This window comes from Eurosta solidaginis, chromosome 1 (genome assembly GCF_040869045.1).
Source record: "Eurosta solidaginis isolate ZX-2024a chromosome 1, ASM4086904v1, whole genome shotgun sequence".
Lineage (NCBI taxonomy): Eukaryota > Metazoa > Arthropoda > Insecta > Diptera > Tephritidae > Eurosta > Eurosta solidaginis.
This window is the reverse complement of record NC_090319.1, coordinates 68442944-68465242: the sequence shown is the minus strand read 5'-3', so window position 1 is coordinate 68465242 and position 22299 is coordinate 68442944. Positions and strand designations below refer to the sequence as shown.

General features: G+C 36.5%; 1 protein-coding gene across 1 annotated transcript; it reads right to left on the bottom strand.

Moving 5' to 3' along the window:
* Positions 1-732: 732 nt before the first annotated feature.
* Positions 733-21580, bottom strand: IKKbeta (I-kappaB kinase beta). The gene is made up of 6 exons (XM_067757927.1): positions 21329-21580; positions 6540-6946; positions 5438-6475; positions 5180-5364; positions 4471-4902; positions 733-2678 (listed from the first exon to the last, which is right to left on the bottom strand). Exons 1-6 carry the CDS (start codon positions 21438-21440, stop codon positions 2618-2620), a joined length of 2235 nt encoding a protein of 744 aa, XP_067614028.1. The 5' UTR covers positions 21441-21580; the 3' UTR covers positions 733-2617.
* Positions 21581-22299: the final 719 nt, after the last annotated feature.

Here is a 22299-nt window from a genome sequence, read left to right as displayed (position 1 = left end):
ATTAATACTTATATTACACAGGCCGACAAGAAATTTGACCATAAACCAGACCATAGTTTCCTAAAGGTTTTCGATGCGCTGAATTCAAATCTGGACGCAGAATTGCTCTATCACGTCAGGATTTTGAGATATCCTAACCTAAATGTGCAAAAAACACCATTTTTGCCTATTTTTGAGGTTATATTTTAACGACAGGTCTTTAAATTTCTCCATTTTAGCGAAAAAAAAGATATTTGAGCAAACTCAACGCCATTCGTAAGAGAAAGACTTCTTTTTTAAGATGATATGGGTGTTTTATAAAAAACAAATCTGTCGTTTATATATAACCTCAAAAATAGGCAAAAACGGTGTTTTTTGCACATTTAGGTTAGGATATCTCAAAATCCTGACGTGATAGAGCAATTCTGCGTCCAGATTTGAATTCAGCGCATCGAAAACCTTTAGGAAAGTATGGTCTGGTTTATGGTCAAAAAAATCGGTCTCATTTTGTCGGCCTGTATTATTATTAAATAAAAAGTGTTAAAATTAGTTTACGACAAAAGATTTTAAAATTCAAATTGTTTTTGTACAAAAACATGCAAAAAAATAAAAACCTTGTTTTTTACTTCTTGGAGACGAAATTCATTGTATTAGTAAAAAGGTTGAAAAAAGTAAATAAATAATAATAGTAGAGAAAACGATAACTTTGTGGATGATTTTGAGAACATTGGCCAAAAGGCTTAAATAAGTGGATTGGAAAATACACACATTTTAACAGCTTTATTTAATAGTTACAAATACAACCTTTTTTGTAGTAAGTTACTTATTCTTAGCATATGTTTGTTTAGAAATCGTCATTACAGGCTAAAAATTTCTGGAGGTCATTATTTGAGCCTTATTCTCTTAATTGTTTTCTTATCGATCCCTCTTTTGTATCAAAAGTATACAAATATAAGACGAGTTCTCAAATAAGTTTTGATGACTTACATGACTATTATTGTCTATTTGGTTTATTAGGCACCATCTTAAATGAACTTGATTACAGTTTTTTAAGATTTTTCACATTGTTTTTTAAAATCTTTTAAAGATTTTGTCACATGCAAAAACATACACTCGAAATTATTTTAAGTAGGCAAATACACTTTGACAAATATCGAAGTAGACCCAGATGTAAAAACAAACATTCGCAACAGGTCTAGGTATAACCTCTAAAATATCAAAGTATATGAATTTAAAAAAGTTGCAAATCGAATATTCAATCAAGAATAGTCAAATACGTATGTTGCAAAGCAACAGACACACGATAGGCGCTTTTTCTTAGTTTCTAACAATTTCGATTGCCCGCTTTTGAAACTGGCTGATCCATACTTAATATATACAGGGCTAACATATGTACATACATAAAAATTTACTAAATTTACATGATTGTGACTGATATAAAAAATAATCATATCGTTTGTAGCAACAAAGCAAAAAGAAAACTAGAATAATTAACAGCGTAGCTGTAGAAGCCTATGTACATAATATTATTATTAACATTATATTATTATTAACATTATATTATTATTAATATTATATTATTATAAATATTATTCATGCATATTAAACACTCGACTGGGTCGGTCGCCGTTCGGAATAAAAGTTGCCAAAGGCCACTCTTCGCTTTAAACCTCATATTGAGGGGGTCTCGTTAAACAAATGGTGTCGTTTTAATTCAGCAATATTTTTATTTTATTATAATTTTGTTATTTGGCATATAATTTTTGGAAATAGTGATGTCATTGTTTTGCTCTTGATAAACTCCATAATTCCTTCTAATTTCTTTGAGCTCTACATTTCTTTTCAAATAGTAGCTTTATCATAGTTTGGTGAAGTAAGATGCATACTTCAAGTAGCAAGATCCTGTTTAGAAGACAAAAGTAGATGAAACCTAATTCCGAACTCGAAAGGACCTTAGAAGGCTATATAGGGCTTCTCAATGCGAAAAAAATGGCACATTAAAAAACAAAAACAGAAAAAAATGTTGTCTATATTAGCAATGATAACATAAAAATAAATTCGATACGCTCTCAAAGTAAACAGCAAATTAGGGCCGGTATTTTGCAACTTTTCTCTTAACCCAGTCTAGCATATAAATATAAACTTGTTATCACAATCAGTCATGTTTTGCTTAAATATAAAGTTGTGTAACAATTTCAAGGCAATTTCTTTGGCCTGATATGATTCCAGCTCAGGATAAGAACCAAACAAGAATTTTCTGTTTGAACTTATAATGTTAGGGTATTTATAACAAATTTTTTGCAATGAGTAATTTTGTAGAATATTTCAGACTCTTGGCTCTCACAAAAAAATGGTTGTAATCGCATAGCGATATATAAAACGCTATCTTATTGCAACATTCCAAGTTCAAAAACGCCCATTTCGTAAGTGCTAATAGGTTGAGATATTTCATGAAGTTATTTGTAGTGAAATTTTGGTATAGATACCCTAGCTACTTAAAAAGTTTAAAATTTTAAATCTTCACAGCACACAAAGTTTTACTCGATAATAAGTATTTCATCTTTATTCGGTATCATTCCACACTAAACTTGTTGTTGAACGGTGCAAATATGGTTCTACAATGAAACCCCGGCAAAAGTCACGGCTCTATTGTAGTTGGAAGATCATCATTTTTCCACATATCTTCATCAATGTCCATCCTGCAATAGAAAAATCAAATGATTTCCTTGAAAAACAAAAATTAGGAAAAAAAGTTGAACGCCACATCACCTGAATTGACATGTGTAGGGTTATATTTATATTCAACTTTAAATGTACCTACTTTAAATAAATTGAATTTTTTTGTTCTTGTTAATTTTTATTTTTCAATTGTAAAATATTGTCTTTCAAAAATTTTCATTCGGTTGAAATATTTAAAAACGTTTTGTAACATACTTTTAGGAGCGGTTAAATAAAAATATTTTATAAAAATAGATAGTGCTTATTATTAAATAGTGATTTATATATTAAATACCACAACATGGTACATTTTTCCTTATCTCATTTGATCTATTATCCAGTCAGATAACAGCATATCATTTTACTACGTCCATATCTTACTGCATCTAATCTTATATCATACATCGCATACCCTCTCATCTAATGACTTTACACATCGCTTAATTATATGACGTGACATTTCATCACATCGTACCCATATCAACACACCTAAACAAATTTAATATGTCACTCCATTTCATCAGTCTACACCTACATATATCGTTTGATGAAATCGAATCGAAAATGTTGTGACATTCCATCACCATCTAGTTTTTAATTTTCTCACGGAAGAAGGGGATGGGATGACTTAAAAGATGAATGTGGTTATATCAAATCGATATCGGAATGATCGGGATACTAGCCTTAATGGTCCTAGTTTTCAAAGCGTACCAGATCAATTCCCGACAAATGACCATGAGCATCGATAACTCGCCATAAAGCCTTCAGAAAATGCTTTTGTCGCTTCGAAAGAAAGATAAGATCACCATCTAATCAAGTCGAATATGTCGTGACATTTCATCACATCATACTTTTATCACCTCGCCTAATCAAATCGATTTTATCGTTTTCATCACAACCACCGTAACATCAAACTCACATGGTCAAATCGAATCAAATCGTACCTAACATCATCTCATAGTTTCACGTTATATAACATGACATCGCACTTCTGCACAACGCTTGACCACACATGTTGTTGTTATTGTAGCGATAAAGACACTCCTCGAAGGTTTTGGGGTTGACAACTGGGTTGCGGAAACTGTAAATTGCGCTTATCAACCCCTTGAATCCCCTTGACCACACATCACATCGTATTATATCCTGTACCTCTTCTTGAGGATATCATGCGCGTTACATTTTACCGTGCATCTTGATAATAATAACTTGGCGTGAAAGCCAAGCTTTCCAATTTGTGAAGTGTTACTATTCGACTCCGAACGCCACCTGAAAGGGCGGTGAATTTTTGCTACGAAACTTTTCATGGAAGAGGGCGACCAAGTTAGGAGAACTTTTTTCTAAAGTATTAAGATGTAACCTTTCCCGGCTCTTGAACCAAAAATCTTTAGCACGGTAGGTGAGCGTACTGCTTGTTTCACCTGATTTTAACTCATTATGCCTCGTCTCCCTTCGTCATAACAGAACATCTCTTACTATCTTCAAATCACATTACATTGCAACTGCATTTCCTTTCACCAATTCATTTGATAACACCTCTTAATTTCACATACGACTTTCATCTTTGACATAACTTCCCACCAAACTACACCATATATATGTCGCATCTAACCAGTCCTATCTCATCTAATCGCATTTCTTCTTACTGCTAAAGACATATCGTCCATGCCATCTGATATGCAAACATAATTTCATCTCATCCTATCTCAGAAAACTTTACTTTAAATAATATCACTTCTCTCGACAAAATCGAGAATGTTGGTTAAAAATACTTACTTTGTCATCAAGTTATGGACTTCTTCGATTAGCGGGTCCATAGGATATTGGAAGAGTTCGTGAATACTATTATTATCGTGGCCATTAGCAAGCATTGATGAAGCGCCATCTTGTAACAAGTTGTTACGTTGCGTTTTAGTACCATTGTAAATATCGCATATTTGCTTATGCAAATCTATAGTGCTTTGAGCTAAAGTGCCGCGCAGCTCAATTAATTGTTGAATGCTTTTGTAGACAATTCCTTTTACTATTTGGAATTCTTTTTGTACTGATGTTATAGTGGAATAAGCATATTTCAAATGCTCGCTCGACATTAATTTCCTTCGTTGTTCCAAACACTCGTACACAGCAGTTCGGCAAGTCTCTAAACGCTGCTCATAGCTTATTTTGCCTTTCTTCTGTACATTTTCAAGATGACGTCGAAATTCGATTCTGAAAATGTAATTACATTATGTACATATATTAATAAAGTTCTGTACATTTAAAAAAAATTAGTTAATAACAAGTGTGAGTATCGAATAATGGGTATAAAAAATAAATATTCATTAATTGGTGCTTCTTTGGTCACTTTTTTGGTCTAAGTAAGCCTATGTGAGTTTCAAGGAAAGACAACTTCTCTCAAAATATGCTTAAATTTTAGGGGCAGTTCAGTTCACATCCCTCAAGGTAAGAAAAAGATTTTTGTCATTGAATGTATAAGTGAACTTACAGTTTATAGACATCCTTTTTGCTAAGCTCATCCAAAATTGGATTCAACGCCATTTCTTTGGCACGTCGCAGACCCGATTTATAATATCGGTTGACTTTAGTTTTCAAGCTTTGTATGGTTAAAAAATAATTGTTTAATTTCTCAGATTTTCTTTGCCAATCATCAAAGCACTCCTTGATTCCACACTACGAATAAACAAAACCATAGAAATAATTGTTTAACATTCAAATGTATTAAAATCGAAATTTCAAGTGTTACCCGTGATTCGCAGGCTTGCTTTGCTGCATCAATATTCATGCAGAATTGGTCTATACGACCATTCATGTCGGTAAGGGCATCAAAATATTGCTGTAACATGTTGTCGTTATTAGCTATGTCATATTGTAAAATGTCATGCTCCATAGTTAGAGCATATTCTTTTAAGCCTTTGATAAAAGCTTGTATATAAAATTGTTCATTACTAAGCAGATAATGTGTACTTTGCTCTAAAGCTTCCAAAACCCACGTGGGTAATTCGGTTTTTGTGCTCAAACATTTCTTTATACAAGGCGGAATTTGCGGTTGAGGTTCAATATATTCATCACTGGATCCCGTTATGTATAACATTACTGGCGGGCTATTGCCGTCACGATTATGCGCCCATTCTTCCACGTAGAAATCTATTGGTTTATAAGTGGCTGAAAGCATTGGTCTCGGATGACCGCTTGGAAATATACAAAATACATCTTGTATGCCCGTATCTCGTCTAACTAACTCTCTAAACTCCAAAAGCATCATCTCGGTGCTAATTTGCCATGTGTATAATGTTAAAGTTGACAAGCAGAATACAGACAATATCTTTTGTTTCAAGATAGCATCAATTTCTGTATAAAAGGTGAGTATACGTTCGTTTGATTTTTGTGATGATGGTCGCGTACCGCGCGTATGATAATTTTGATCTAAAGCTATGGTTAACCATTTTTCAATGCTGTTCAAAAATACCTTACTCATACGATTTTCAACTGGTATATGAGTCTGAAATATAAATTTCTTTTCAGGATATTCTTCTGTGATAGCAATACATTCCTGTGGTTTTCTTCTTATATTCGTTACTATATCGAATAACTGATGCTGTGGGATAAAAGGTAAATTGCCACAGATCAATTCATAGGCAATAATGCCCGTTGACCAATAATCGACAGTATTTTTATATTCAGCCGTATCTAAAACCTCAGGCGCGACATAATTTCGCGTACCAACAATACTTTTTAGCATCGTGTTTTCAGTAATACTACGTGCAAAGCCAAAATCAGTCAGCTAAAATGATAAAATTGAGGTTTTATATTACTAAAGTCATATATTATGCATAATTCAAAGCTACCTTATAAAAACGACGTCCGTCCGCATGATGTATCACCACATTGTCTGGCTTGAGATCTCGATGTTCGATGCGACATTTGGTATGTAAGAATTCGATCGCATGCCGCAACGCATGCAATACCTCGCGTACCTCGTATTCGACCAACCCATTAATATTATGGACTAGCTGTAATTGTGCGCGTAAATCACCACTATTACAGTATTCCATAACGATGGGCTGTAGCGGACGCCAGGCATGCTGTTCTATTAAGTAAGCTATGAAGTGTTGATCGATCTGATCGTTTAAACCTCGCACAATGTACGGAGTCTGCAATTGCACCATCCATTTACTTTCCTGTTCCCATCTTTGCCTAAGCTTGTCTATCTCATCCTTACTAAGATTTGGATTTTCTTTTAAGCTTTTTGTGGCTGAAAAGAAATTATTTATGAATTTTAAACCGTCAAAAATACTAATTTTTATAAGTGTACTACATTGAAAAAAGTTCAAAAACCACACACAACCCGAGATTTTACATCAATAATGAAGAAAGAAAAGCAAGGAAAGGAGGCGAAAATAAAGGGAAATGAAGGAAAAGGAAAAGTTTTAAGCAAAATCCGTAAAGGAAACGGAAACCGGCAAGCCAGACCCAAACCGGAATCGAAATCCGAAAACCTTTACTTAAGTCAGACTTGAGCTCACAACCGAAACAGGAACTGAATCCGAAATCGAAACCCGAAACATAACTAAAGTCAGAGTTGAATCCTCCACCGTAACCGAAATCGAAATATAAACCGGAATCTAAGCCGTAGAGGGAATCGAAAAAGGAGTTAAGCCCAAAACCGAGGCCGATGACGGAATCGAAGTTTGTACAAGAGTCCGGAACGGAAATCGAAAGCGGCACCAAAACAGTAATAGAATCGAAATTGAAATTTAAACCGAAAGCGAAACATAGGCCGGTACCCAGACCTCTTCGAGCAACCGATTAGTCAATTAGCAAAAGTGTTTTAGTAAAATCGACTAGTAGTTTGCATTCGACTAGTGACAGTCGCAACTATTTTAATAGACGAGCCGGACCCGTGCGCATCTTGCGCAACAAATATAAAAGTCTCATATCAAATATCAACAGAAATCAGCTATTCTATCAATCAAACATCTATAAACTTACATGCTCTTGCGTTGTCATCTGGCGAATGCTGGCAACTGCCGGTAATGCAGTGTTAGTGCTAATCAAATATTCACAATAGTACCATAGTACAAATAGATTTCTCTGTGTGCGCACAATCGTTTATTTTTAACAAATTCTTTTAATAAAATATAGCTAAACAAAAGCACTACGGCTAATAATGTCCAAAGCTCGCTAATAACACGAATCCCCAACTTTACAACCAAAACTTGATTTATAGATTTGGATTCCAAATAAGAGCGAAAAAGGGAACTGTACATAAAAACAGCAATTAGAAATAATATCTAAGATTTTTTTTAATTGTTCATTGGGTTCTGCGATTTGAAAATACGTGGTTTTTGTATTTTGTACTTTGCTTCATCGGCATTATTTTTATGAAAAAAAAAAACAAATTATTTACAAAACCGTCAATATTCGAATAGTGACCGTTATGTTGAAAACGAATATCTGCTGAATGGAAAAGTTGCTACTCGACTAGTCGTTTATCCGAATTATCGATTGTAAAAAACTGCTCTAGCGGTATCGAAACCGGAATAAAATCGAAATTGAAACCGACACTGGGACGACATGTGAAACTGAACCGGCACAAAAACCAGAACTGCAACTGGATCCGAAGGTAGAACCAAAAGCCAACCGAAGGCGTACACGAAATCAAAATCAAAACTCAAACCGAAACTGTATCTGCAATTGGCATCAAAACGGATGCCGACACCGTCAACTAAATTCAAAGTGTAAATGAGTATTTCGATGAAATCATAATCTAGATCGGAAGCGGAATAAAATAGTAAATCAAAATCGAATGTCTAGAAATAATGAAATCGAAACCGTAACCGAAACCGAAGCCGAAAATAATGTAGCATCAGGCTACGTAAAGGCCAGTTATCACGTGTATGTTGTTGTTGTAACCGTAAGAGTACTCCCCAAAGGTTTAGGGGAGTGTTTTGGATGTGAGCAGTCCTTAGCCGAATATATGTACGCTACTTTCCAGTACTAACACTTTCTGGTATTAGCCCGTCTTTCCGGAAAACGATTTTTTAAAAGTTCTAAGCTTGTCAGCCCTTAACCTTTTAATGTGTATATTTACATGAGATATAGGGATCACTGGTACGCAGCCAACTCAAAATACCCTCAGTGGGGGGCTACAAATACAGAGTGAACAAGTAAAGGTGTCTAAGTTCGGGTGTAACCGAATATTATATACTCAGCGTGAGCTTCAATTGCACATTTCATTTCACATAAATTACTTTTCTACATAACACGTGGCACCGCCCGTTTTAAAAAAAACATGTCTCCCCATTTCCTCTTACAATAAAACATGATAAGTGAAATGTCATTGATTCAAAATTATTTTTTGCTAAGTTACGACCCTTTTAAATTTGTTTTATATCTAAGTTGCCGCGGTCTTTAACCGATCCCGTCCATTTTTACTAGAAATATTTTCTGCTATAAGGAAAATATGTGTACCCAATTTTGTTACGATATGTAAATTTTTCTTCGAGTTATGGCTCCCGAAACATTGAAAATTGCTTAGACAAAAAAGTGGCGGTGCCACACCCATTTTTTAAAATTTGAAGTTTTTCCTATTTATTGTTATAAATCCACTTGGGAAATGAAATACCATTGTTATAAAGCTCTTTTTTGCAAAGATATAGCTTATTTTATTCGTCCACGACCCTTTTAAAAATCTTTTATATAAAAGTGGGAGTGGTCCCTAACCGATTTCGTAAATTTTTCTTCAAAGCATTCCTTATAGTAAAAGCAACCTCTCTGCCGAATTTTGTTACGATAGGTTTAACGATTTTTGATTTATGATTAATAATATTTGTAAAATTGATTTTATCACAAGTGGGCGGTGCCATGCCCATTTAAAAAAAATTTTCAAATTTTTAGCAAGTCTCAATATCAGTCCACATGTCAAATTTCAGCATTCTAGGTGTATAAGATGCAAACCTAATATAAAGCAAGCAAGCAAATCATTTTCTGTAAAAAATGTCTCATGCACATACAACTTGTATGAGAGCAACCCAAATTGAATTTGTTGCGTGAAAACCATGATTCAATTACTAGAGGTTTGTTCTTCAATGACGGCAGAAATTTGAAAAATCTGGACGGGTTGCTATTACGAAGTAAGGAAAACGGGTAATAATTAAATCCCCTTTAGCGAAAATTGTAGTAGAAAAGTACTTTTAGTAGTATATTAGTACTGATAATAAATTTGTAAATGCCTACAGGTTTTGGAGGAAATAATTCATTTTCTAATAAATATTTCGTGAATTGATAAAGAGCTATGTTGCTTTAGAATTTTATTCAAAAATACACTATATCAAAATTTGTTTCAAAAACTCCCTATATGAGCATAAGTTCAATGCATTTTTATATAAGAGGGAGTTAATGAAAAGCATTGTGAGGCGTTCTTCAATCTAATTCTAATAATGGGAAGTTTTTGAAAAATATTTTGAGATAGGACGATTTGAAAACGCAGCCGACATAGTCTGACAAAAAAAACTAAAAGAAAATGGCTTATTGTCTTAGAACTTTATATTCCGGTCTTGACTTTGACAGAAGAGTTCAGCTTTTATGCGTTCCTGCTACACAGGGAGTATTTAATTCTGACATTTCGGAAAGCTCCTTTACGTTAAGTATTTATTGAAGTGTTCCGGATAAAACGTTAATTTAGAATATTCGGAACACGTTCGTTTGATACTACCGCACGAGGTCCGAATATACATAATATTCAAAATATAAACCGATTCCCCAAATTCTTAAATGGAAACGAATGTTCCGAACATACGGAATGAATAAGTTAACATGCTCAATGTACCAATATTTCGTTATGGCATCTCCATTATTTACTAACATTTTTACGTGAATCGATTTACTAGTCGAGTTTTTGACGTTGAACGATGCATTTTGAAGTGGTTTAGGTTTCGTATGTTCATAGGTTTATGAAAGTGCACGATTCCTTGGTGTCCGTACTTTTCATAAAACCTATGTTCAGCCACACTAATAGATCATGGCATAGTTAATAAATTAATAATAAAATTAAAGTAAATGTTCTAAGGAATTATGCAGTTCAGTACTTATCGGGTAGGTGTAAACTGAATGCTTCCTATTTTTACTACTAATATTTTTCGAAAATCGCAAAGAAACAACACAGTTAACGGATGTCAATTCGATTTGGGAGCAAAATGGCTGCAAACCTCTTCTGATTGAATCATGCGTGAAAACCTAACTCGATATCCAATTTTTGTTCTGCGTGACATTTAGATTTGACGTTTGCACACATGCTTTACATTTTCGCAACGCATGCTTATTTGGGTTAGGGCCAAAAACGCCGGTTGTTTGCGTACGCGCAAAAAAAACGCAGTGCGGTTTTATTAGATTGGCTTGTTATTTACTAAATAATCAGATTTTTTGTGTTTTCCAAAATGTTATACATATAAAAAGTGGGCGTGGTTATCAGCTCATTTTCAATACCAATCTATTCTGGGTCCAGATAAGCTCGTGTACCAAATTTGGTGAAGATATCTCAATATTTACTCAAGTTATCGTGTTAACGGACAGACCGACGGACATGGTTCAATCAAATTTTTTTTCGATACTGATGATTTTGATATATGGAAGTCTATATCTATCTCGATTCCTTTATACCTGTACAACCAACCGTTATCCAACCAAAGTTAATACACTCTATGTGCAAAGCACGCTGAGTATAAAAAAGAGACCTAAAAAGCACTTCATAAGAATGTTTTGTTTTGCAATTTTTATCTAGCTGATGTTAGTATTTTTTTATTGTTTTTGCATCTAGCTGGGAAAAACAGGCAGAAAAATTAGCAGGGAAAAGCCAGCAAGAAATGCATTCACCTTTGTTGACATATCTTCGGATAATTTTATAAGTCCTATTTTTTTTCTTGAAATTATATGTGAAAATGGAGTTCGACTCCTTTAAGTAGTCCTAAAGTAGCAATTTTTTCATGCAATTCAAAAGGCTTTTTTCTCTGTTGGTTGCGTCCCTTTGGTAGGCTTTGCGGAATCCTCTGGTTGGCTAAGTAATATTTTCGTTTTTATACTCAGTTGAGCAGAGCTCACAGAGTATATTAAGTTTGATTGGATAACGGGTGGTTGTACATATATAAAGGAATCGAGATAGATATAGACTTCCATATATCAAAATAATCAGGATCGAAAAAAAATTTGATTGAGCCATGTCCGTCGGTCCGTCCGTCCGTCCGTTAACACGATAACTTGAGTAAATTTTGAGGTATCTTGATGAAATTTAGTATGTAGGTTCCTGAGCACTCATCTCAGATCGCTATTTAAAATGAACGATATCGGACTATAACCACGCCCACTTTTTCGATATCGAAAATTTCGAAAAACCGAAAAAGTGTGATAATTCATTACAAAAGACAGCTAAAGCGACGAAACTTGGTAGATGAGTTGAACTTATGACGCGGAATAGAAAATTAGTAAAATTTTGGACAATGGGCGTGGCACCGCCCACTTTTAAAGGAAGGTAATTTAAAACTTTTGCAAGCTGTAATTTGGCAGTCGTTGAAGATATCATGATAAAATTTGGCAGGAACGTGACTCCTCTTACTATATGTCCGCTTAATAAAAATTAGCAAAATCGGAGAAGGACCACGCCCACTTTTAAAAAAAAAATTTTTTAAAGTAAAATTTTAACAAAAAATTTAATATCTTTACAGTATATAAGTAAATTATGTCAACATTCAACTCCAGCAATAATATGGTGCAACAAAATACAAAAATAAAAGAAAATTTCAAAATGGGCGTGGCTCCGCCCTTTTTCATTTAATTTGTCTAGGATACTTTTAACGCCATAAGTCGAACAAAAATTAACCAATCCTTTTGAAATTTGGTAGGGGCATAGATTTTATGACATTAACTGTTTTCTGTGAAAATGGGCGAAATAGGTTGATGCCACGCCCAGTTTTTATACACAGTCGTCCGTCTGTCCTTCCGCATGGCCGTTAACACGATAACTTGAGCAAAAATCGACATATCTTTAATGAACTTAGTTAACGTGCTTACTTGAACTCACTTTATCTTGGTATGAAAAATGAACGAAATCCGACTATGACCACGCCCACTTTTTCGATATCGAAAATTACGAAAAATGAAAAAATGTCATAATTTTATACCAAATACGAAAAAGGGATGAAACATGGTAAGGTAATTGGATTGTTTTATTGACGCGAAATATAACTTTAGAAAAAACTTTATAAAATGGGTGTGACAGCTACCATATTAAGTAGAAGAAAATGAAAAATTTTTGCAGGGCGAAATAAAAAGCCCTTAAAATCTTGGCAGGTATTATATATATAAATAAATTAGCGGTATCCAACAGATGATGTTCTCGATCACCCTGGTCCACATTTTGGTCGATATCTGGAAAACGCCTTCACACCACTCCCTTTTAAAACTCTCATTAATACCTTTAATTTGATACCCATATCGTACAAACTCATTCTAGAGTCACCCCTGGTCCACCTTTATGGCGATATTTCGAAACGTCGTCCACCTATAGAACTAAGGCCAACTCCCTTTTAAAATACTCATTAACACCATTCGTTTGATGCCCATATCGTACAAAAAAATTCTAGAGTCACCCCTGGCCCACCTTTATGGCGATATCTCGAAACGGCGTCCACCTATAGAACTAAGGATTACTCCCTTTTAAAATACTCATTAACACCTTTCTTTTGATACCCGTATTGTACAAACAAATTCTAGGGTCACCCCTGGTCCACCTTTATGGCGCTATCTCGAAACGGCGTCCACCTATGGAACTAAGGATTACTCCCTTTTAAAATACTCATTAACACCTTTCATTTGATACCCACATCGTACAAACGCATTCTAGAGTCAACCCTGATCCACCTTTATGGCTATATCCCTAAATGGCGTCCACCTATAGAACTATGGCCCACTCCCTCATAAAATACTCTTTAATGCCTTTCATTTGATACACATTCCAGGGTTTCCTCGGTTCATTTTCCTACATGGTTATTTTCCCTTATGTTGTCACCATAGCTCTCAACTGAGTATGTAATGTTCGGTTACACCCGAACTTAACCTTCCTTACTTGTTTTCTTTGCATTATGGTAAACGATGCCCATATATCATTTGACATTTGTTTTCGCCAAAAAAAAATGTATTTTAATCAGTCATATGAATATTTATGTATGCCTTTGCCCACACACACTATGTATGCCCTATTTACAAAATCTGTACACATTCAATATTGTATGTTTCATTATTACTTAAAAAAACAATTTGAAACTCGAGATGCGATTAGGATAAATGTTTATTACCATAACTGTAAACAAAAGCCAGAACAGCACGTTCAATCCAAGTGAATTACAATAATAATATTTATGTGTGAATACAGGCAATTAAAGTATTTTCTAAACATTCTCCATTGAATCCCTTTTCTTGCGATTGTGTGATTTGTTTATAAACACAGAATTAATAAAATACTAAGTACTTTGGAAGAGACGATGTAGTTACACGCTTACCCAAGTAGTTCAACTGCCTGCTTTTAAAAGACTATGTCTTTGGCGATGACAATTATCACAAGTGCTTTTTGGGTAATTTCACTGTGGCTAGTTCCCAACCTATCTTAATTATAATTCTTAGAATAGTTTTTTAGCACTTCAAGAGGATGAAATTGACACTATTTTGGTTTTTATATAGGACAACATGACAAAGTGCGGTTTTGACACCAAAAATGTATAGGGTATCCATAATGTGTACCCATGTCTGAGAGTAATGTGTACCCATGGATATGGCTGAGTTCATATAAGCGCAATCAGACACCAAATTAGTTTCCCACGGCCGGTTGGATGGCTTAGAATATACCCGAGGGTTGTGAAGCGCAACAATTTGGAGGGGTTGCCAGCGCAAGTTTTAGCTTCTCCAATCAAATTTTCAGCCTCACCTACTAGAATCTTATTTCTTTAGCAAGCGCGGTTCTGGCGACCCCAAGTTCTTCACGAACTGGGGGATGGTGCGGGATGGCCTGGAAGGTCGAGTTGTACCTTAATGGCGTTTGTTACCGGAACGTAGAGGATCCACATCTGGCAAAGGATGGTCAGCATTTATCATTTATAATTACACGAAAAACAACAACAAGAACCAAATAAGTTAATCAAACTGAACGAAAATAAAAGAACAAGATCAAGTTAATAAGCAGAAAGTGAAAATTAAATTAAATGTAAACAAGTAAGGAAGGTTAAGTTCGGGTGTAACCGAACATTACATACTCAGATGGCAAATTACAGATTGCAAAACTTGGTACGTACCTTCTTTTAAAAGTGGGCGGTGCCACGGCCATTGTCCAAAATTTTACTAATTTTATATTCTGCGTCATAAGGTCAACCCACCTACCAAGTTTCATCGCTTTACGTCTTTGGTAATGAATTATCGCACTTTTTCGGTTGTTCGAAATTCTCGATATCAAAAAGTGGGCGTGGTTATAGTCCTATTTCGTTCATTTTAAATAACGATGAGATGAGTGCCGAGGAACTTGCATACCAAATTTCAATAATATACCTCAAAATTTACCCAAGTTATCGCGTTTACGGACAGATGGACTGACGGACATGGCTAAATGAATTTCTTTTTTCATTTCACATTTTCACATCATTTTGATATATAAGAAGTCTATATCTATCTCGATTCGTTTATGCCGTTACGGGGTACAGTTATGCGAACAAAATTAATATACTCTGTGAGCTCTGCTCAACTGTGTATAAAAAGTATACTTGTGATGACGCCACTGATATGGACGATGATAACGGTGCTTACGGTTATCGTCCCGGTTACGGAAGAAGGAAAGGAAATCTGAGTAAAGGAATTGGAAGGAAAGAAAATTAAAGAAAACGAATAGACAGAAAAGGGAAAGAAAAGGAAAAAAGTGGGAGATGAAGAAAGGGAAACGTGAAGTAAAGGATTATAGAGAAAAGGAATGGTGAGAAACCGACCTGAAACCGTAATCGGGACGGAAACCTGAAGCGAAACTGGAGTAAAAATCGGAATCGAACCCACGCAGGAACCGGAACCGAAACTGAACATCAACCCGAACGGAAACCTGAAATAGAACCGAAGCAAAAATCGAAATCGAACCCATATCGGAACCGGAGCCGGGAGAAAAAATGGAGCCAAATCAGAACCGAATTTCCAAACGAAGCCGGAATCGATTCCGTATCAAAACCGGGAGCGAAATGGGACCATAGTGAGAACCGGTTCCACAAACAAAAAATAATAAAAACAAGTAAGGAAGTCTAAGTTCGGGTGAAGCCGGACATTACATACCCAGCTGTACACTTGAAATGCTGTTCTTGTTTGTTTTGTGTGCTTAATAGTGTTACAAGGCTGCGCAATAATACATATACATACATATGGTTCTATTCTCAACTAATTTTTCTTCGAGTTATGGCTCCCGAAACATAGAAAATTGCTTAGTCGTAAAAACAAAAATTTTTAAAGTCAAATTTTAACAAAAAATTTAATATCTTTACAGTATATAAGTAAATTATGTCAACATTCAACTCCAGTAATGATATCGTGCAACAAAATACAAAAATAAAAGAAACTTTCAAAATGGGCGTGGCTTTTTCATTTAATTTGTCTAGATTACATTGGCATTAAACATGTCGAAAAAAAATTTACAAATCCTTGTGAAATTTTGTAGGGGCATAGATTCTATGACGATAACTGTTTTCTGTGAAAATGGGCGAAATTGGTTGAAGCCACGCCCAGTTTTTATACACAGTCGAACGTCTGTCCTTCCGCTCGGTCGTTAACACGAAACTTGAGCAAAAATCGATACATCTTTACTAGACTTAGTTCACGTACTTATCTGAACTCACTTTATCTCGGTATAAAAAATGGCCGAAATCCGACTATGACCACGCCCACTTTTTCGATATCGAAAATTACGAAAAATGAAAAAATGCCATAATTCTATACCAAATATGAAAAAAGAGATGAAACATGGTAATTGGATTGGCTTATTGACGCAAAATATAACTTTAGAAAAAACTTTGTAAAATGGGTGTGACACCTACCATATTAAGTGAAAGAAAATGAAAAAGTTCCGCAGGGGAATGAAAAGCCCTTGAAATCCTGGCAGGAATACTGTTCGTTGTATTACATATATAAATACATTAGCGGTACCCGACAGATGATGTTCTGGGTCACCCTGGCCCACATTTTGGTCGATATCTCGAACACGCCTTCACATATACAACTCTCTTTTAAACCCATCATTAATATCTTTCATTTGATACCCATATCGTACAAACACATTCTAGTCACCCCTGGTCCACCTTTATAGAGATATCCCGAAATGGCGTCCACCTATAGAACTATGGCCCACTCCCTTTTAAAATGCTTTTTAATACCTTCCATTTGAAACCCATGTCATACAAACACATTCCAGGGTTAACCTATGTTCATTTTCCTGCATGGTGATTTTCCCTTATTTTGTCTCCAAAGCTCTCAGCTGAGTATGTATTGTTCGGTTACACCCGAACTTAGCCTTCCTTACTTGTTATATACATATACATATACAGTACTACCCAAGTATATGTACATATATGTATGTATGTACATTTGAATAAAACAACTCTTATCAATTCAAAATTGCAGCAAACATTGCTATGACGTGTGCATACCATACACAATTTTTTTTTTTTTTTTTGTTTTATCGTAGTGACACTTACATTAGGATGGCCCATGTTTGGAAAAGCGTTTGCGGCCTCTGTCTCAAGCTGTGGAGATATGCAGGTGTTTCTCAAATTGGAAAAGTTTTTCATTAGCACTGCTATTGCTTATTTTCGGATACACATACCGGCTGCCGGTAATCAAGACAAAGGTCACAAAACTGCAGTTTCTTATCCACAAGTTTCGTCTGAAATGTTTTGTATATACCTTGCTAAAATATCTTCTTTTTTTCATCCAAACTGCGGTGTCTTGCCTGGAGCGCCTTCGTCTATTCGCATAACATGACCTAGCCAGCGAAGCATTTCGGCTTTTATTCGCTCCACTATATTCATATCTGCGTAAAGCTGATGCAGCTCATCATTATAGGACCATGTTTCTTCCGTTGTTGTAGCGATAAGGACACTCCCCGAAGGCCTTGGGGAGTGTTATCGAGTTGATGGTCCTTTGCCGGATCGAGATCCGATACGTTCCGGTACCAAGCCCGAACATCTCGGGAACGATTTGTTATGACCACATGCGACCTTCTAGGCCATAACGCCCTCCAACCCCCTAGATCCATGAGGCGTTCGGGGTCGCCAGAGCCTCAGTTGTTAATGAAACAGGATTCTCCACGGATAGGTAAGGTTGACAATTGGGTTTGGAGAAGCTATGTATTGCGCTGGCAATCTGAAATGGCTGCGCTACACAAACCCCTTAAATCCAGTATTTTAGTCGCCTCTTATGACTGGCATACCTAACTTCAAGAGCCATCTTATCTTCTTTCGACACCGCACTTTATTCCGAGTCATACATCAGGGCAAAGTAGAGAGCTGGTTCCCAGATAGACGAAGTCCTTCAGAGTCTCGAATTTATATCCGTCAACAGTGACGTGGACGCCAAGGCTGGAATGCGCCGATTCTTTCTTGGATTACAGCAAGTACTTCGTCTTGTCCTCATTTACCGCAAGATCTATTGTTTGCCTCTCTATCTTTAGAGAAGGCAAACTTACGTCGCAATTGTAAAGGCCAAGGCCTTCGAGGAGTGTCCTTATCGCTACAACAACAACAACATCAATACCGTCAGCATACGCCAGCATTTGTGCACACTTATAATAGAAGGTAAATCGCATATTAGATCTGCTACTGGGATTATCTTCTCCAACAGTTGGCCATAAATTTTAAAATTTTAAATAAGGCTAACTAAAAGTTATTCGAGGCTGCTTTTCTCCATAAAAACAAGAAGGGTCACTCTAACAAGTATATTAATTTTCAAGCTTATCTCAAAGTGCGTATAAATTATAACTTAATTCCGGTCAGATGATTGTTTTATTATAACGATACGGAAGAGAGTATAAATCAATTTTTAGCGACTGCCTTGCCCAAATTTACCAACATCTACCTTAATGGTGCTTTGTTACCGGAACGTACCGGTTCTACATATATCCGGGCCACTCCCCAAAGCCTTCGGGGAGTGTCTTTATCGTTAATACAAGACTGAAGATGGCTCGAAGTAATATGTGCCTCCCTAGTTAGGTTGTTGTTGGGAGTCACGTTTGACTCTAAGCTCTTATGGAAGAAACACGTCGACAACACCATATCAAAGGCCACAGGAGCAATAATGGTGTGCAGACGTATTGCAGGAAAATCCTGGGGATGCAGCCCAAAGATCCTAAGATGGATGTACACTATGATAGTGAGACCTATCATAGTGTACGGAGCAGTTGCGTGGGCATCAAGGACAACCATGGTGACCGTACAAAAATCACTCACCAAGCTTCAACGCTTAGCGTGTGTCTTCATTACGGGAGCCATGCGAACATGCCCGACGGCAGCAATAGAGGTGCTGCTTGAGTTAACGCCTCTACATATAATATTTGAGAAGGCAGCCACGAGTACTTTAGTAAACATAGCTAAGGAGGGATGTGGAAGAGGCAAAGTGATACAGTCACGGAGCATGGCGCAGCTGCAGGAGCAGATTCCACTTATCCAACTTCCCAGAGATGATACGAGGAAGATAATTAAGTTTGAGAAGCGCTTTAAAATAGAGCTGGGGAACAAATGTACGTACCTCCAGGATTGAAGCACTTCACCAGGAACACACTATAATATGGTACACCGATGGCTCGAATACACCGGGGCATAGGAGCTGTTGTTGTTGTTGTTGTAGCAGTGCTGCATAGACATAGAGCGGGGATCTTCGGCTCCAGAACCAAAATATCCCTACCATCCGAGCATCTTCCAAGCCGAAGTGGTCGCCATAAGCCGGTCTGCAGAGATAAATTTACAGCGGGGATATACCAACGAGAAAATCGCTATACTCAGCGACAGTCAAGCTGCACTCAAGGCATTATCTTCAGTTGAGATTAAATCATCAACAGTCCTTGAGTGCGTAGAGAGGTTAAACAGTCTAGGAGTTAATGACACCATCCGTCTAGCATAGGTACCTGGACACAGAGTAGATGGTAACGAGCGAGCGGACGAGCTTGCCAGGTTGGCAGCGGCCGGAAAGCCAATAGGACCCGAGCCTATGGTGCCAATAGGGTCACATACAATAAGGGAGGAGTTTAGACAAAAGGAGGCGTGCCTCAGAGAGCAGAACTGGTGTGAAAGTCCAGGACTTCGGCATGCAAAGGCCAAATAGGAGGGTACAACTAAAAGCGATATAAGGCTATGATTAACATCCCAAAAAGTAGCCTTAGGATTTTAACAGGTATACTCACAGGTGACTGTAGGCTAAAGAGCCATATGCATAAATTGGGCATATCGGCTAGTAGCCTCTGTCGATTCTGTGATGTCGAAGAAGAGTCTGCAGAACACATCCTGAAGGAATGTGATGCAGTCGCGAGACGAAGACTTAGGATCCTAGGATAATTTATAGTGTGTCTACCAGACCCGCCGCCGCCAGTTTTTTATAGTTTTGGGTGTCGCGCCGGTAGTTGGGAAACATATTTTTCAAAAACAAATAAGTCAGTAAAGATGATCCATCATCTAATTTTAAAGGGGCAAACCGAGTCGTTTTTACGAACCTATTGCCGTAAATGTAACTGGAGCAGCTAATATCCGTATCGCGGATTCACGCCGGCAATGATCCCTATAAGTTTTGGTGGGAATTTGAACCCTTAAAGTAAAATCACAGAAATTAAATTTATTCAGTGCATATGTACCTATATCTACACCAAGTGCATTTTATGAAAGAAGTTGCAGCGCTTATGACGGCTACATACAAAAGTATGGAGGCATATGCTAGTCCTACTGAATGTTTGTTCTACGAAATGGTAGCACAAATCTATTTTAGTCTATTTGGCGTGATGCCAAGACTTTCCCATTTTCTACAACAAATCTAAACGTATGGATAAAGATAAAAAAACTTATTCAGACGTATCGACGTCATAACTTCTTTGTAAATTAATGGTCACAATACTCCAAATCATATATTTTACATCGCTTATGAACACATAGACTTATACAAAAAGAATGAAGTATTTAACATTTATACAGCTAATTTTGCAATAAGCACGGTCAGCGACTCATTGAAATATCATTTACTTATGTATATATCTGCCATTGAAAACGCGCACCAGCAATACGCTGATCATATTCCACTATCAGTAAAACCCCTCAAACTTCTACCTAGAAAAATTAAAAATTCTGGGAATTTGTAGGATGACTAAGCCTCGCTTTTGTGGTATTTTACAGATGTAAATACATACATACAAATATATTTCTGTTCGTAATGTTAATAAAAATCTGCCTAATTTGCAGAATAAGTAAGTTATTGGCATGTTGTGCTTATTTGGTTAACATATGTATTATTATCAGATATGTATGTCTATAAATAGCAAGAACAATTCATGATTAAACACTATAACTATCTGTTCACTGATACAACAACATACCTATCTGTTGTCCAGTCGCAATATTTTGCCACAGGTAAACTTCACCAAATCCTCCGAGGCCCAGCTGACGCTTCTGCTGCCAGGGTCCAAATGATCCGACGACACTTTTCATTATGGTTTTAATTTGGAATTTTAATTCACTACACAATTTTATGTAAGAACCTACTTCCGCGCTATTTCACATCAAAAAACGATTTGTCGGAAAAAATTAACACCAAGTTCGAAAGTACGAAAAATATTTGAAGACGCAGAAAGTTGAAACTAAAACAGAATGGAAAAATATTTGATAACGCAACAGTGCTGCCAAGCATTTATGTATTTAAGTAAAGCCGTATAGCTGTAGACATTGGTGTTATCGGTAACGGTATCGGTAACCTTTTAACAGCTGATTCGACCAACCTTATGAGAATCAATGCAATCGATTATTGGTGCCGCTAACCGGTTTACATACGGCACCAATGACTCCAGCTTATGTCGTATCGCTGTAGTCGTATCCCTAACGTAATCAGCTGTTTATCGTTACGACGGTTAACCAAAACCCAATTGGTTGGCTTCGATACGGTTACGACCTTAGCGGCACCAATAATCGATTGCATTGATTCTCTTAAGGTTGGTCGAATCAGCTGTTAGAAGGTTACCGATACGGTAACCGATAAAGCACCAATGTCTCCAGCTTATAGCGGAAGTCATTGGTGCCGTATTGCGTATCGCTGTAGTCGTATCCCTAACGTAATCAGCTGTTTATCGTTACGACGGTTAACCAAAACCCAATTGGTTGGCTACGATACGGTTACGACCTTAAAGCCTTCCGCGATTTACAACCAGATTGACTGAATTTTTGTATGTGTGCGTGTCGGGTATTTGACGCTTGCCCCGCGACTATCAAATAAAAAGCCATCAATCAACATTTGCATTGAGAAACCGTAGCGTTCGGACGTGAATATGCCGTCATCGGGTGATGACTTTTTTTT

Bases quoted from the DNA above. Each gene is read 5' to 3' on its own strand.
- IKKbeta (XM_067757927.1), bottom strand. From the start codon at position 21,440: ATGAAAAGTGTCGTCGGATCATTTGGACCCTGGCAGCAGAAGCGTCAG. The intron at 6,476-6,539 runs GTAGCTTTGAAT...TTATCATTTTAG, and splicing joins ACGGACGTCGTTTTTATAAG to CTGACTGATTTTGGCTTTGC. The intron at 4,903-5,179 runs GTAAGTTCACTT...TTACATTTTCAG, and splicing joins AAAAAGGATGTCTATAAACT to AATCGAATTTCGACGTCATC.